The sequence below is a fragment of the Hevea brasiliensis genome, chromosome 1 (genome assembly GCF_030052815.1).
Source record: "Hevea brasiliensis isolate MT/VB/25A 57/8 chromosome 1, ASM3005281v1, whole genome shotgun sequence".
In the NCBI taxonomy this organism is placed as follows: domain Eukaryota; kingdom Viridiplantae; phylum Streptophyta; class Magnoliopsida; order Malpighiales; family Euphorbiaceae; genus Hevea; species Hevea brasiliensis.
In genome coordinates this window covers 120,859,868-120,874,462 of record NC_079493.1, presented here as the reverse complement: position 1 = coordinate 120,874,462, position 14,595 = coordinate 120,859,868, and the positions used below count along the sequence as shown (strand labels likewise).

The following is a 14,595-nucleotide window of genomic DNA, read 5'->3' as shown; positions in this document are numbered from 1 at the left end:
CTCACCTGAACTAATTCTATTAGTGGTTAGTTTAAACTTGTAATAGTGTCAATTGGTTAAAATTAATCCTTGAATGTGCTTACACGATAACTTATTATAACAAAAATATATTTTTATACATTATAAAATCTATAAAATATAATTAAAATGTTTTTTGAAGTTATGCAATTCATATATGTGAATTTCATAATTAAAAAACAATAATATTTTTATCATTATGTTGTAAAAATTATAAAAATTTTTATTTTAATCGGTGGACATAATTGTAAACAAACTTTAAAATTGATTCAAAATTACTGAAACTAAAAAACATATTCATGAAAAGTAAAAAATTTAATCAATTATTTCTAAGTTAATTATCAGTGATTAATTAATATCTATATGTTTAAGCGTTAATTCTAACATTGCCATTTGATGCAGATTGTTCAAGTCTTACAAGGAAAATTGGCATCGGAAAGTACATGGCTAAACAGTGACAACAATTTCCTTAAGGATCCGTATCAACTGGATCAGTCATGGGGATCATAGATTTAGAATTCTACCCAATACAAGGATGCACAATGTCTGCGGATGAAGACAATCAAGTATCCACAGCCTCAGCTGTAATTAAGTTATACAACTCTCCACTCCATTCTCTTTACATATATCGACATACTCATCAACACAATTCTTATCCTCCTTTGATTCAATTGGTTTTTGTAGATATGGTTTGTGATTTTGTATGTGATTAGAACTCTCTTTCCCTTCGATTTGTGATTATTTTTTTTTATTATGAATTTTGAGCATATTCTTCGTTGCCTTGATCTATGTGGCTTGATTATCGTTATTGCCTGATTTTCCGTTTCCATGTGGCTTGGTTGTGGTTTCGAATTGTTTCATTGTAGCTTGATTTTCTGGTCTATGTGGCTTGGCAATAAAACCTATCCATTCTATTTGCTCTCCTCATAGCTTTTCTCTTCTCCTCTCTACAGCGGCTTTAAATATAATTAGTTTCTAGTTCAAATAAGAAATACTGTTCACCTTCTACAATTAAGAGGGAAAGGTGAGACAATTGTGATGATTCATTAACATTATTTTGCTTCGCATTCAAACATGGTGAATCTTCAGATAATATATGAATGAACCATGCATGTTCAATGGATAGAACAACTGTACAAATGATTCTGTCATTCTCATTATTTAAAAGGAAAAATGTTAAAATACAGTTAGTATTAATTTATCCGTAACTAAATAAGTTAATTGTCATGGCGTTGGATTGGGAAACAGAACTCCATCGGACGGGGAGCTCTCATAAGTCTCAGCGAAGGGAGCTCACGCACAAATGGCGGAACGCGGAGAGAGATGACTTCTAACGCGTAATTTCTGTGTACTTATTTTGTGTTTTTCTTTTGTTGCGTATAGCGTTGGGGTTGTGAAATGTTATGCTTCGTCTGGCAGTCGCAGACAAATAAGACTTCATGTGCCCTTGCCATTTTATTATTATTATTATTATTATTAATTTTTTAAACTGCAACTTGCATTACAATTGGCGTTCAAGGCAAAACAAAGACCATAAGAGATTCTGCCATAAAAAAACAACCAATATATACAGGAAGTCTTATTTGTGGACAAAAAATTCCTAACAACCCATTTTCTACATTAAGAAATCTTACTCAGGGGAAGTCAGGCGCCTACCGTAGACTTCACTACTTGATCACAAGAAACAGCCAAGATCAGAGCTCATTTATCTGATTCAAATTCAACTGACTGAGCTCTCTTTTGAGCTAAAATTGTCTCTCTCTACTCTTGGAAAAGCTACTGCTTCGCCACACCAACACATTTAATAATTATCATCACATATACAAACTATCAATCACATTTATTGGGGGGACTACCTTATTAATTTCACTATCAATCACATTTATTGGGGGGACTACCTTATTAATTTCACTACAATAATTATTGTAACCATCACTGTAAGTTTTATTAATTTGTATTTAGCAAAAAAATAATTTTTATTTTAATAAAATAAAATTTCTAAAAATGTGTTTTATTTAGTTATTAAAGACCTGATTAATACCTTATTGACTTCTAATAACTAGGTCAATTCATTTGATAAAATTGAAATATTAGCAATTTTAAAGTGTTGAAATGTTGAATAGTTGTTGATTTTAAAAGCTCCACACTGAAATTTTTTCTTATTAGTGAGTACCTGTTTTGATTTTATTTTTACTTTTTTATTTAATTTATATTTTTAAAAATTTTTTCATAATAAAAAAGAGCTTTTCAAATTAATTTTTATAAAATATAATTATTTATAAAAATCAAAGAGTAATAAATAAATACTATAATATTTTAAGTATTGGATGGAATAATTGCATTATTTATATATATTCACAGGCAAAAATTATTTATTATAAATATATACAAACAAAGTTAAAAATAATTTATTATTGTTATTATTCTATACTTATTTTTTTTTATAACAAATTAAAGAAAAATTAACAAAATTAACATAAAATAATTTAACTTTTAGTTTACGTATTTTCTATTAATATAAAATTAATATTAAAAATGTAGTAAAAAAAATTAAATTACAATCCGGACAACACGCAGGTGTAAGAAGAGAAAAATAGAGTTAGAAACTTAAAATTAATAGATAAAATATTAATGCAGGTAGAAAAATAAAACTAATAATATAATATAATTTTTTATTTAAATTTAATTTATATAAATTTAAAATATAAAATATATTATAAAATTTATTTATTAAATATATAAATTTTATATATTTATTTCTTAAATTTATAATATATTAACTCTATGTAATAATTTCCTTATAATATAAATATGGTTAATAACTCCACTATATACAACGCCACCATAGGACATGGTCTATATATTATAAAATATGGACTTTCGGATAACGCTCAAGTCTCATTCATCGGAGATAAACAAAATATTTAAAGATGCAAAGTGTGTAAGAGACTTTGATATGTTCAAATTGCACATTTATTTTCTAGCATTCACATCTCCCAACTACCTACTAATAGATTAATTAATTATATTTATTTTAAAGAATAATTATATATTTTTTATTATTATTTATTAATTAACATTTTATCACGATTTAATTTTAAAATTAGATCATCACTAAAATTTGATAAGACTTAAAATTACTAAGGCCTTATTTAATTTTCTCGATAAGGAGGCATTTTATCACATGGAGATAATTGATAATGAGCTGCAATTTCCTAATTAAGTATAATATAATTTATTAGTTTATTTTTTTAATTTGTTATATTTTAAATTATATTATGTATATTATTAATTTTTGTAATTTAATAACAAATTTACTTTTTAAAAAATTAATTTGTATATTTATATTATACTTTTAAGAAGTAAAATATTTTTAACCAAATGAGAACTAAAATCTATAATAAGCTTTTATCAAAGAATATAACTCGATTATCGTGAAAAATATTATTAATTTCAAAATACAATAAATACATAATTGAAATTAAATATTCCTAAATTCTCAAAAAAAACACAAATAGGGATGATAAAGTATAAATTCCAAATATTCCACTACAATGAACAACAGAATTAACCTTTATTCCAATACAATTGGCGATTTAACCTTCATTCCAATACAATTGACGATAGAACGAAACATTTACATAAACATTAGACAAATAAATAAGTCATTAATTATATTCTACAGGCAAAAAAAACCAGCCATAAATACATATCAATTCCATAAAAATATCAAACTTATATATGTTCATTTTTTTTTATTATTATTACGACACTTTCTAGAAATTGTTTCTCCAATTTAAACTTTCAAGTTTCAATTCCATTTTCTTTTTCATTTATTTATATATATACACATATATTCCTTTTCAGTTTTTAGTCTTCAAGGATTTTTTTTTTTTATTTATTTAGACTAAATTTATTCTTTCACCTTCTGAACTAAATTAATAAATTTGCAGAGTTTTGGATTTTTGTTGATCTATTCGAGGAACTTTCCCAGAAGAAAAAAATGTAATAGAATTGTCAACTTATACAACGTGGCTTCCAGCCTCTTTCTCTCCCCTCTCAATCCTGCACCCCTCTACTCTCCAGGATATTAAGACCTGAGAGCTAAACAAGTCCACTGTCCAGCCTCTCTCTCTCTCTCTCTAATAACTCTAACAGCATAATTGCAAGAAACCTCGCTGGTTGCAATATTGCCACATGCTTATATTGTAGTGGTCGTTGATTAGAGAAACTCTACATTTATTGATGAATATTGACGACGACATGATGCCCAGTACTGAGTCATATAGCCCAACATCCACCGGTGGTTTTTTTTTTTTTTTTTTTTTTTTTTTTTGTAAATTTTATAATGATAAAACTTGCTCTTTCACATGTTTCTTTTCTCCTTTGAGACGGGTTATAACTTTCTCAGTTGGTGGATCTATGTTCACAGAAACGTACTCAGTGTCTCCACCACAGCAAATGGATCTGACTGACTCTAGCTCAGCTGAGGATTTTCAAGTATATGAACCCAGGATATTTACATTTGAAGAACTAGCAATTGCAACTCGTCATTTCTCCAACAAGGAACTCCTTGGCATTGGTGATTTTGGTGATGTCTATAAGGGATACCTTCCAAGTGGTGAGGTCATTGCTATTAAGAAACTTAAATATAAGCAGGGAGGACAACAGGAAGAAGAATTCAAGAATCAGATTAAGGACTTTGGCTTTGTGTCTCACCCAAATCTTGTTAAGCTGGTTGGCTACTGCGGTGAAGAAGCAGATAGATTGCTTGTTTCAGAGTTTGTTCCCAACAAATCTTTGAGATTTCATCTAAGCGGTGAGTCCTTTCTGTGCCCTGAGATACAAATACATACGAACCCCTCTACACATAATTTGGATTATAAGTATTTGATTGTGATCTTACGAATGATAAATGGCATCAGATGCAAAGCAAAGATCAAATTTGAAGTGGTCAAAAAGAATGCAAATTGCCATAGACTCTGCGAAAGGTTTGGCATATCTACATGAAAAATGTGAGTGATCTATATCAATCAAGGTTTGCTCTATATGCTCTTTTACCAATTGAGGCTTTATCTATTTTCATTTTTTTTATTTATTTCTGTTTTAATGTTGTTATTCTACTTAAGATTCTACTTTCTTCATATATGTAAATTTAGGTAATCCTAAAATCATCCATCAAGACATCAAGTCAGATAACATTCTTCTAGATAATGACTTTAAACCAAAGGTATGATATTTTTTATTATATATTGAGAAAGGATGATTTAATAATAAATATAAATGCATATAAGGATTGATAATCTTACTATATGTTTAGGCATTCAAAATATATATAATATATTCTTACACATATTTCTCTGCATTCTTTCTTGATGCATTCTTTCTTGATTCACTTTTTTAATTTGTTTCTTTAAAATAACCATTTATTTTTTAGTATAAATTTCAAAATATTAAAGTTTAGGATTTTTAATTTTAGATTTCAAAATTGTAATTTGAGATTTTGTGATTTAAAGTTTATTTGTGGATGCAAAATTTTAATTTATCGATGTTTAATTGCCAAATATAGTTAAAATATCATTTAAAAAGATAATAAATAGCAACATCCAGAATTAGTACAAAGATAGGAAAATATTAAATGTTTTTTTAGGGAAGCTCATAATTTAATAATAAAACAAGCACAATAAATACTTAGGGTACCTTCAACAGCATCCTTTAAAATAGGAAGAACTTAGTTAGATTTATCACCATGTAGTACTACTTAATTATTGTTTTATGAGTCACAATATATTAATCTACTAATTTACTTAACATGGATCATTTTTGTTTCAGGTTGCAGATTTTGGGCTCGCTAAATTCTTTTCAGAAATTGATATCAGACAAATCCCCGTTGATAAAAAAGAAGCTAGCATGTAAGATATTTTATATTTTTTTTTACTTGCTGATTATAATTACATGGTTATTATTTTGTTATATGCTTCTACAAAATATATATAAGAGAAGGCTAATTTATGGCTAGAAAGATTTTCTTTATTTTTTTAAGAAAAAAAAAATCATAATGTGCTGATTCTTCCCTATATTTTTGAACTTGCAGTTATAAAGATTCAGAAAATTCTCATTTTGATGAAAGTTCAGATGTTTATTCCTTTGGTGTTTTGTTACTAGAGCTTATTAGTGGAAGAAAAATTTATGAAGGCCATATTAGTATTGTGAATTGGGTAAGACACTAAATTTCTATATTTTCTTTTGATAATAAATAAATAAATAAATGATAAATCATGAAAGATGCATGTGATGTCTTGAGCTAACGTATTGTCTTAAACAATGGATATTAATAAAAATATTGAGCTCTGATAAGAGATTTTGTATTTCGACCCATAATGTTTCAATCGAGAATTAGACACCCACTTTTAAACTTTTTTTTTTTATATATTTGAACTGAAATGTAAATTTCATTAAATTTAGGAGAAGTACAGAAGGTTGGCTATGAAGCCCAAACAAACAAAAACAACTGAAGCCTAAATTCTAGTAAAGAAATAATGGTTCAAATTATTACTCAATCTGAAAAAAAAAAATTGTTTTTTATTTTATTATATCATGTGTATCTTAAATTTGTGTCTGTCACAACAATAACAAACCTGATAATATTCAGGCAAGGCCTCTAATGATCAACGGGGATTCAGTTAATGTTAATTATAATAGTCTTGTTGATTCTACATTGGAAGGAGACTACAATAAAAGTGAAATGGAACGAGTAATTTATTGTGCTGCTGCTAGCGTATATAGTAAATTCTCAAGGTATCGGCCAACAATGGAACAGGTATGAATTCACACATCAGACTTTATTAAATCATGTATTAATTGTCTTTTAAAGTAATCAAAATTTGAGAATTTGAGAAAACATATGATAAATTCATTACCTGTTTTATAACTGCTATGCAATGCAGATGGTTAGAACTCTCGAAGGAAAAATGACTCATAAGAAATTATGGGTTGTTGAAGGTAACTATTCATATGATAATCATATATGATTTGTCTTTGTTGTGATGTTAATTCATTTAAGAAATTTAAAAGTTTTATTATTTACAAAATATTCTGTGTTCACAGAAACGCAATCATCTAAGGATTATGAAGCATATGAACTGAGGACATTTACATTTCCAGAACTAGCAAATGCAACTGGTCATTTCACCAACGCCAGACTCCTTGGTGGTGGTGGTTTTGGTACTGTCTATAGGGGATCCCTTTCAAGAGATATAGACGTAGCTATTAAGAAACTTAATTTTGAGCTTGATGGACAGCAGAAAGAAGAATTTGAGAAGGAGGTTAATGCCGTTGGCATTGTGCGTCACAGAAATCTTGTTAAGCTGGTTGGCTACTGCAGTGAAAAATTCGACAGATTGCTTGTTTTAGAGTTTGTTCCCAACAAATCCTTGAGATCTCATCTAAATGGTGAGTCCTTAACTTTCATCTGCACTCAAAACACTTAAATTCAAGAATTCGATAGATTACTGCAGTCAAGAATTTGGATTGTTAAATATGATATTGTGATCTTATAAATGCTATATGGCAATGTAGATGAAGAGCGAAGATCAAATTTGAAGTGGTCAGAAAGAATGAAAATTGCCATAGGTTCTGCAAAAGGGTTGGCTTATCTGCATGAAGAATGTGAGTATTAGGCTTTTAATTATTGATGCTTAATTCTTTTCATTTTCTTTTTCACTTTTGTGCTTTAATTTTATTTTCTTATTAAATTTTTTTTTCACTCTCTTCCTTATTTGTAGGTAATTCTAAAATCATCCACCGAGATATCAAAGCAGAAAATATACTTCTTGATAATAATTATAAACCAAAGGTAGAGTAATTTGACTATATAAAAGCTTTTCGTCCATATGAATATTGAGAATCCTATCTCCCTTTATTTTGCATAAAATAAATAAATAAATAAATATATACACCAAACATTTTTCCTAAGTTTTATATTTATGAAGATTGTCATAGTATGCCTCCATCGTTTTCTTATTAACAAGAAACAGAGAAGGTCCTGTGTTCCTTTCGTGTGTGTTATTTCAAGAAAATTTTCAAGACAATATGTTATCATATTGAAACCTGAGTTAAATACTGAAATTTTCTTTTTTCTTTTTTTTTTAAATATTCTTTGCATGTTTGGTTGTCTTCACCATACTGAATCTATTAATTTACATAATGTCCATTACTTTTGTGTGAGATAATACAAAGGTTAAGTATATAGAATCCCATATAAATCCAAAATAAATTAGCTCACACTACTATTTTGTTCAGATTGCGGATTTTGGACTTGCCAAGTTTTTTCCAGAAACGAATAGTGTCACTCACATCAGCTCTTGTTGGAAGGGAACCAATGTGTAAGAAATTTGATGATTTTTGTTTTAGTTGATTGAGCTTTAGTTGAGATATGGCTTTAGGAATAGTTTTAAACCGAGTTATAGTTAATTAATTTTTTCCTTGCTAAGAATAATCACAATATTGCTATTACTTAGTTTACTTCTGCAGAATAGTTAAAAAAAAAAAAAAGTGAAATTAAAAACAAAAAGAAAATTCTAATTTTTGTATAACAATGATTTTGGAAAATTTTTTTAACTTTTATTTTATGTACAAATTGCAGTTATGCAGATCCAGAAAATTATTATCCTCAAAAGGGTGAAAATATTCTTCAAAAAATTTCTGAAAAGTCAGATGTTTATTCCTTCGGTGTTGTGCTTCTAGAACTTATTACTGGGAGAAAAATTTTCGACGAACATCAAGTTGATATTGTCAATTGGGTGAGATATTTCTCTATAATGGTATAAAGACATATAATATTTTACTTGACCAAATATATTCTAGTATTGGCTTTTAAACAATTAAAAAACCAAATCAATCATATGAAAGTTGTATAATACATACTTGTATTATTCAGGCAAAGCCTTTGATGATCAAAGGAGATTCAGTTGAAATCGAATACAGTTGTCTTGTTGATTCCCTATTGAGAAGAGACTACATAAAAAGTGAAATGAAATTAATGATTTATTGTGCTGCTGCCAGCTTATATAGACCTTCTAAACTTCGACCAAGAATGAAACAGGTATAAATTTATGTCAAATTTTACTTGCTGCAAATTGTCTTTAATTCAAAGCATTTAAAATTTGAGAATTTGAGAAATTACACAGCAAATGTATACCTTATAATTCCAACTGCTATGCAATGCAGATAGTTGAAGCTCTTGAAGGAAAAATACCTTGTAATGAATTATGGGTTGCGGAAGGTAACATTTCCCCACAAAAAATGATATTTATGAAGTTTAATTCTTAAAAATCTGTTATTATTATTATTTTTGTTTTTTGCAATGAAAACATTTTATTTTTTAATTCTTGGAGAAGGGCTTTTCTTGGAGGGCATTTTGTTTTTTTATCAGTGCTGTGTATTTCTAAAATTCAAATATATTGCAATCTTTTTATTTATTTTTTCTTATTAATTTTGAGTGGAAGTACTATTTATATACATACGAATGAAGCTTAAGAGATTAAAAAAAAAAAAAAAACTAGGACTAAGTGGTATTACATCAAAATTATAGGACAAAGTAGCCTTGATTAGAACTCGAATTTGATATCTCATAATTTTATACAGTGAAATAGAGTTAAAACTCACTAAGTGCAGCTCCATGGTTTTCTTTTTGTTTGATTCGTTGGTGATCTCATAATTTTCCCCTTTTCTTCCCAAATCCAGATATTAACTACATAGCCGGAAAGCCATATAAACCGGAAATGATGAAGCGTCCTTCGTTGCTGAAGAAATTTGATTTTGGTGATCTAGCAACGGCGGCTGGAAGTTTCTCTGGAGCCCACCTTCTTCGACAGCATGATTTGTGTCCAGTCTATGAGGGAGTCCTTCCAAATAGTGATCAAAGGGTGGCAATTAAGAGACTTAGATACGAGCTCTCTCAACAGCAAAAAGATGAATTCAAGAAGGAGATTATGGCCATTAGCAATGTTTATCATCGAAATATTGTTAATCTAATTGGATACTGCAGTGACGATGATGACAATAGACTGCTTGTTTTTGAGTTCGTTCCCAACAATTCCTTGAAATTTCATTTACACGGTGAGACAATCCCACAAACATCCTTCTACTTATTTATATATTTCTTGGTTACCTTTCTAATTTGAGACTTCTAAAATGTTATTATCAAAATTTTATGGTGGTCTAAAAGATATTAATAATACTGCAGAAGGTGGGAGTTCCACAATAAACTGGTCAAATAGAATGAAAATCGCCGTAGGCTCAGCGAAAGGATTAAAATATATGCATGAAGACAGTGAGTATACCTTATATGGAAGCTTATATCTTGTTTACTAAGCCTTAATTTATTCCTCATTTATTTTATTTTACTTTTTTTTTAGGTATTGATTGGATTTCAAAATTAAAATGCTGGTGTTGATTTCCCTCCCTTTTGTGATGTATTTATTTGCAGGTGGACACAAAATTTTACATTTGTATGTTAAGTCAGATAATATTCTTCTTAATGATAAATTTATACCAAAGGTAGGTAATATTATTGATTAAACGTTTTCAAAGTGATCCTTTTTCATATATTTAGGCATGTGTGTATAATATGGGGATTCGAAACCTGAACCTCTTAGGTTGTTATAAGGGTACCATGCTGTCTGAATTTGCTAAATTTTGTTTTATAATCGTCTTTAGTTTATTGATGATTTTCTTCTTTTGAAGGACTGAAATTTTCGCAACTTATAACCATATTGTAGTAGTTAGATGTCTAAAATTGTGTGATCAATTATAAATCAGAATATTAAACTAAAGAAGTAACTTTATTCTGTTTGTGTGTGATACTAAACTACAAAATGCAATAAATCTAAGTGAAACATTTGTGTTTAGCTTGCAGAGTTTGGAAGTGCCAAGATTTTCCCGGATGCTTTAACCCATCTCTCTATCAGCCAAATCATGATAAATTCTGGGTACAGAAAACTTTTTTTTTTTTTTTTTTTGTGCATGAGAAAAATTATATTGCAGCTATGAGATGGACTTTTGGCATCTTATTAGGAATAGAAAAAGAAAGACAAGAATCTTAGCACATATATATTTCCACTAGGAATAGAAAAATTATATTGCAGCTGTGTTATGGAGTTTTGGAACTATATTTCTTGAGCAAATTGTTGCCTGTATCTGGTTCATTATGGACTTAAAATACAAACAAATAGAATCTATATATTTAATAAATGAGTTTCACCATATAATTTGTATCTTGAGTTCAGAGTGAATCAAGTTTAGGTAAGAAAAATCCTATTTCTTTTAACCGTTTTTCTCATATCTCATGCACTTTCCAACTCCAACTGCAGTTACATGGCTCCTGAATATCAAGCTACCAACAAGCTTACTGATAAGCTTGACATTTATTCCTTTGGTGTAATTCTTTTGGAGTTGATTACCGGGAAACAACCTTTTGGTCATTTCAGTGGGCACACTAACATGGTTAAATGGGTACGTAGTTGTTTCTCAACTAATCTAAGTCTAAAATAGCAATCTACGTAAGAATATTGGTTATAAGAAAAATTCAACCTATTTCCGTTTGACAAATCATTTTTTATTCATTTTTTTTTATCACTTTGACGAAAGAAGAGCTCTGTTTAGAGCTCAACTAGTATAACAATCCTTTAATTTCATGTATTTATATTTAGGCTAAGCCCATGCTCTCAAAAAGTTTGTTCGAAGGCAAGGACATGTCCAATTTTGTCGATGAGGAATTACAGGGGTGCTATGACCCTAAACAAATGGATCAAATGGTTGCTTGTGTTTTAGCTTGTGTGCATGATGATCCACAACGTAGGCCACCAATGAGTCGGGTAATTCCACAACAAGCTCGATATATTCTATTACTTTATCTTTCTTCTATCAATCTGATTAATTTGGAGTACTAAATACATAATAAAGTACGTCATATACCCTTTTTTCCATGTTTGTGCAAAGCAGATACTTGAAGTTCTGGAAGGACGTAAAAGTCTGGAAGAAACAATCCTGTTTCTGAATCTGAACAACAGATGACTTAGTTCGATGGGAATAATCCAGCAAACTAGCCTTCATTCCGGTTATTCATTTTCTTTAAAAATTAAAACTTGCTTGTGTGACGTTAAAAATTTAATGGGAAGGTTGTGGTTGCACAAGTTACTCTTTGAGCTTCTTATCAAAATTTTCATTTAAGACTTTAAGAATAAGATTTGGATTTTTTTTTTTTTTTGATTTATAACTATTGATTTTAGATAGGGCTATAAACCAATCGAGCCGAGCTGAGTTGAACTTTAAAGAGCTCAGGTTTAATTTGTCAAAAATTTTTTTGAGCACGAGCTTAAGTGACATGTCACACTTGATCATATATTTTAGTTAATTGATATTTTAATTGAATAAATATTGAATCAGTTAATTATGTGCAATGTCATATTGATCATATACACTTTTAGTTAATTGTGACAATTATCATTTAAATGACTCAATTTAATATAATTTTAATTAATTAAATTAATTGAGTATTTAACATGTTACATTGATAATATATTTTAGTTAGTTAAGTTTTTAATTGAGTTAATTAAATTTATTTAAAATTATAACATTAATTAATTATTTATTATTATATTACATTAATTTATTTAATTTAATTGAATCAATGTAATCAGTTTAAATTCAAATTATCATTCGTGAGTAATATGTATTGTACAGTTAAATTAAAATATATTATTTATTTTTATTTTTAAATATTTTTAAATTTAGATAAATAATTTTTTAAATATAAAAACTTAATTAAAAAAAAAAAACGTAACATGAGTAAGAAATTTTATTTTCTATGATTAAACTAATACGCGATGCATGTGACTACTCTTACCAGGAAGAGGAAAAAAAAAAAAAAAAGAAGTCATTTTCTAAAATGAGAGTTGTAATTTATATTGAAACTTGTAACTACAATAAAATTATGATATAATTTGAAATTCAAAGTTTAAACTCCTATATTTTCTAATAAAAATAGTTTAAAAGACATTTTAATAAAATGACTTAATTTTTATTCATGAAATGACTTTATTTTCATCATTGATTCACATTAAATATGGATCAAGTTAATCTCTAGATGACATACTATTAATAATTAGCCTCTTGCTTTACATTAATAAATCTTACTTATGAGAAGTTAGGCACCTACCTTAGACTTGTCTACTTGAGACTTGATGACAAGAAACAGGCTTGATTAATGTTACATGGTGGTTATTTTGTCCTTTAATATTTTTGTATGGTAATTAAGTAAGTAATAAAATCACCTAAATTATATTATTTTTATTTATTTTTATCTGATACTTTTTAAAAATTATTTTGTCTAAAATTATTTATCATTTTGATATGATTAAGGAGCATTATTTTTTTTAAATTTTACCTTTATCTCTATTAAGAATAATAATTATTTCTACAATTTTTTATCACCCATCTTATCACTTTTCTCTTATTTAGGTAAAATAAAAGGTAATTTAGTAGAGATTAAGGTAAAATTGAAAAAAAAATTAATACTTTTTAATCTTTTTAAAACGACAAATAATTTTAAAAAAAGTTTTAAAAAAGAACAGATAAAAGAAGATAGAGGGACTATTTGTTCATTAAATATGTTTATTTATTATTAATATTGTATCGGCAATATAAAAAGTTATACTCCTATCCACTAATAATAGTCATATTTAACTTTTTATTTTATCTAAAATTATCTGTCACATTTAGAAGATCAAGGAGAATTAAGTATTTCTTTTCAATTTTACACTTTATCTCTATAAATTATTAGTGGAGAGAGAAAATAATATTAAAGTAATTATTCAATTTAGATAAATGGTAATTTGTAAATTATTAGTTTTTTTTTTATGAAAATGAGTTATCCAATCATTTTCTTAATCTTTATGAAAATTTTAAATGTGGCTATTATTTATGGATAGAGGGAGTATTTTTTATGTGATATTGCACATTCACATTTATAAGTAATATTGATAATTTTAATATTAGTAATAAATAAAAATATTTAATAAATTTTAATAAGTGTAGTGTTGCACTCATTAGAAAAATTGATAAATATAATCACAATTCACAAAATGATATTTTAATTAACAATTAGAGATTGGTAGATAGCTTTTTAGCCTTTAATAATTACTTTCTTGTCCACTTTTATCTACCGTTTAAGATTTTTGCATGATAATTAAGAAGTAATTAATCATCTAAATTATAATAAAATATTTTTAATTTAACTAAATTACCTTTTATTTCACTTAATTTAAAAAGAGAAAAAATGTGATAAGATGAGTTTTAGAAAATTATAAAAATAATTATTATATTAATAGAGATAAGGGTAAAATTAAAAAAATTTAATTAATATTTTTTAATTATTTCAAAATGATAAATAATTTTAGATAAAATAATTTCTAAAAATCGTCAAATAAGAGCGGATAAACATAATAAAATTTTAAAAATTAATTGATTTTTATGCATAATAAAATTGTTTATAAACATAAAATTTATGATTAAGTA

General features: G+C 27.3%; 1 protein-coding gene across 4 annotated transcripts; it reads left to right on the top strand.

Annotated features, from left to right (window-relative positions):
* The first annotated feature begins 4,019 nt into the window (after positions 1-4,019).
* On the top strand, positions 4,020-12,284 carry LOC110667142 (uncharacterized). Of its 4 annotated transcripts, XM_058149602.1 has the most exons (22): positions 4,025-4,321; positions 4,451-4,837; positions 4,944-5,033; positions 5,178-5,248; positions 5,851-5,930; positions 6,113-6,236; positions 6,671-6,838; positions 6,966-7,020; positions 7,126-7,470; positions 7,597-7,686; positions 7,803-7,873; positions 8,320-8,402; positions 8,663-8,819; positions 8,957-9,121; positions 9,247-9,301; positions 9,763-10,137; positions 10,265-10,351; positions 10,508-10,578; positions 10,930-11,009; positions 11,391-11,532; positions 11,730-11,894; positions 12,022-12,284. In XM_058149602.1, the coding sequence occupies exons 1-22, from the start codon at positions 4,264-4,266 to the stop codon at positions 12,091-12,093; spliced, it is 2,991 nt and encodes a 996-aa protein (XP_058005585.1). In that variant the 5' UTR covers positions 4,025-4,263; the 3' UTR covers positions 12,094-12,284. The 4 variants fall into 4 exon arrangements, 3 of the variants coding, with proteins under 3 accessions (XP_058005589.1, XP_058005585.1, XP_058005596.1); XR_009149970.1 differs by lacking the exons at positions 10,508-10,578; positions 12,022-12,284 and having other exon boundaries at positions 4,020-4,321; positions 11,730-11,875; XM_058149613.1 differs by lacking the exons at positions 4,025-4,321; positions 5,178-5,248 and having other exon boundaries at positions 4,770-4,837.
* The last annotated feature ends 2,311 nt before the right edge of the window (positions 12,285-14,595 follow it).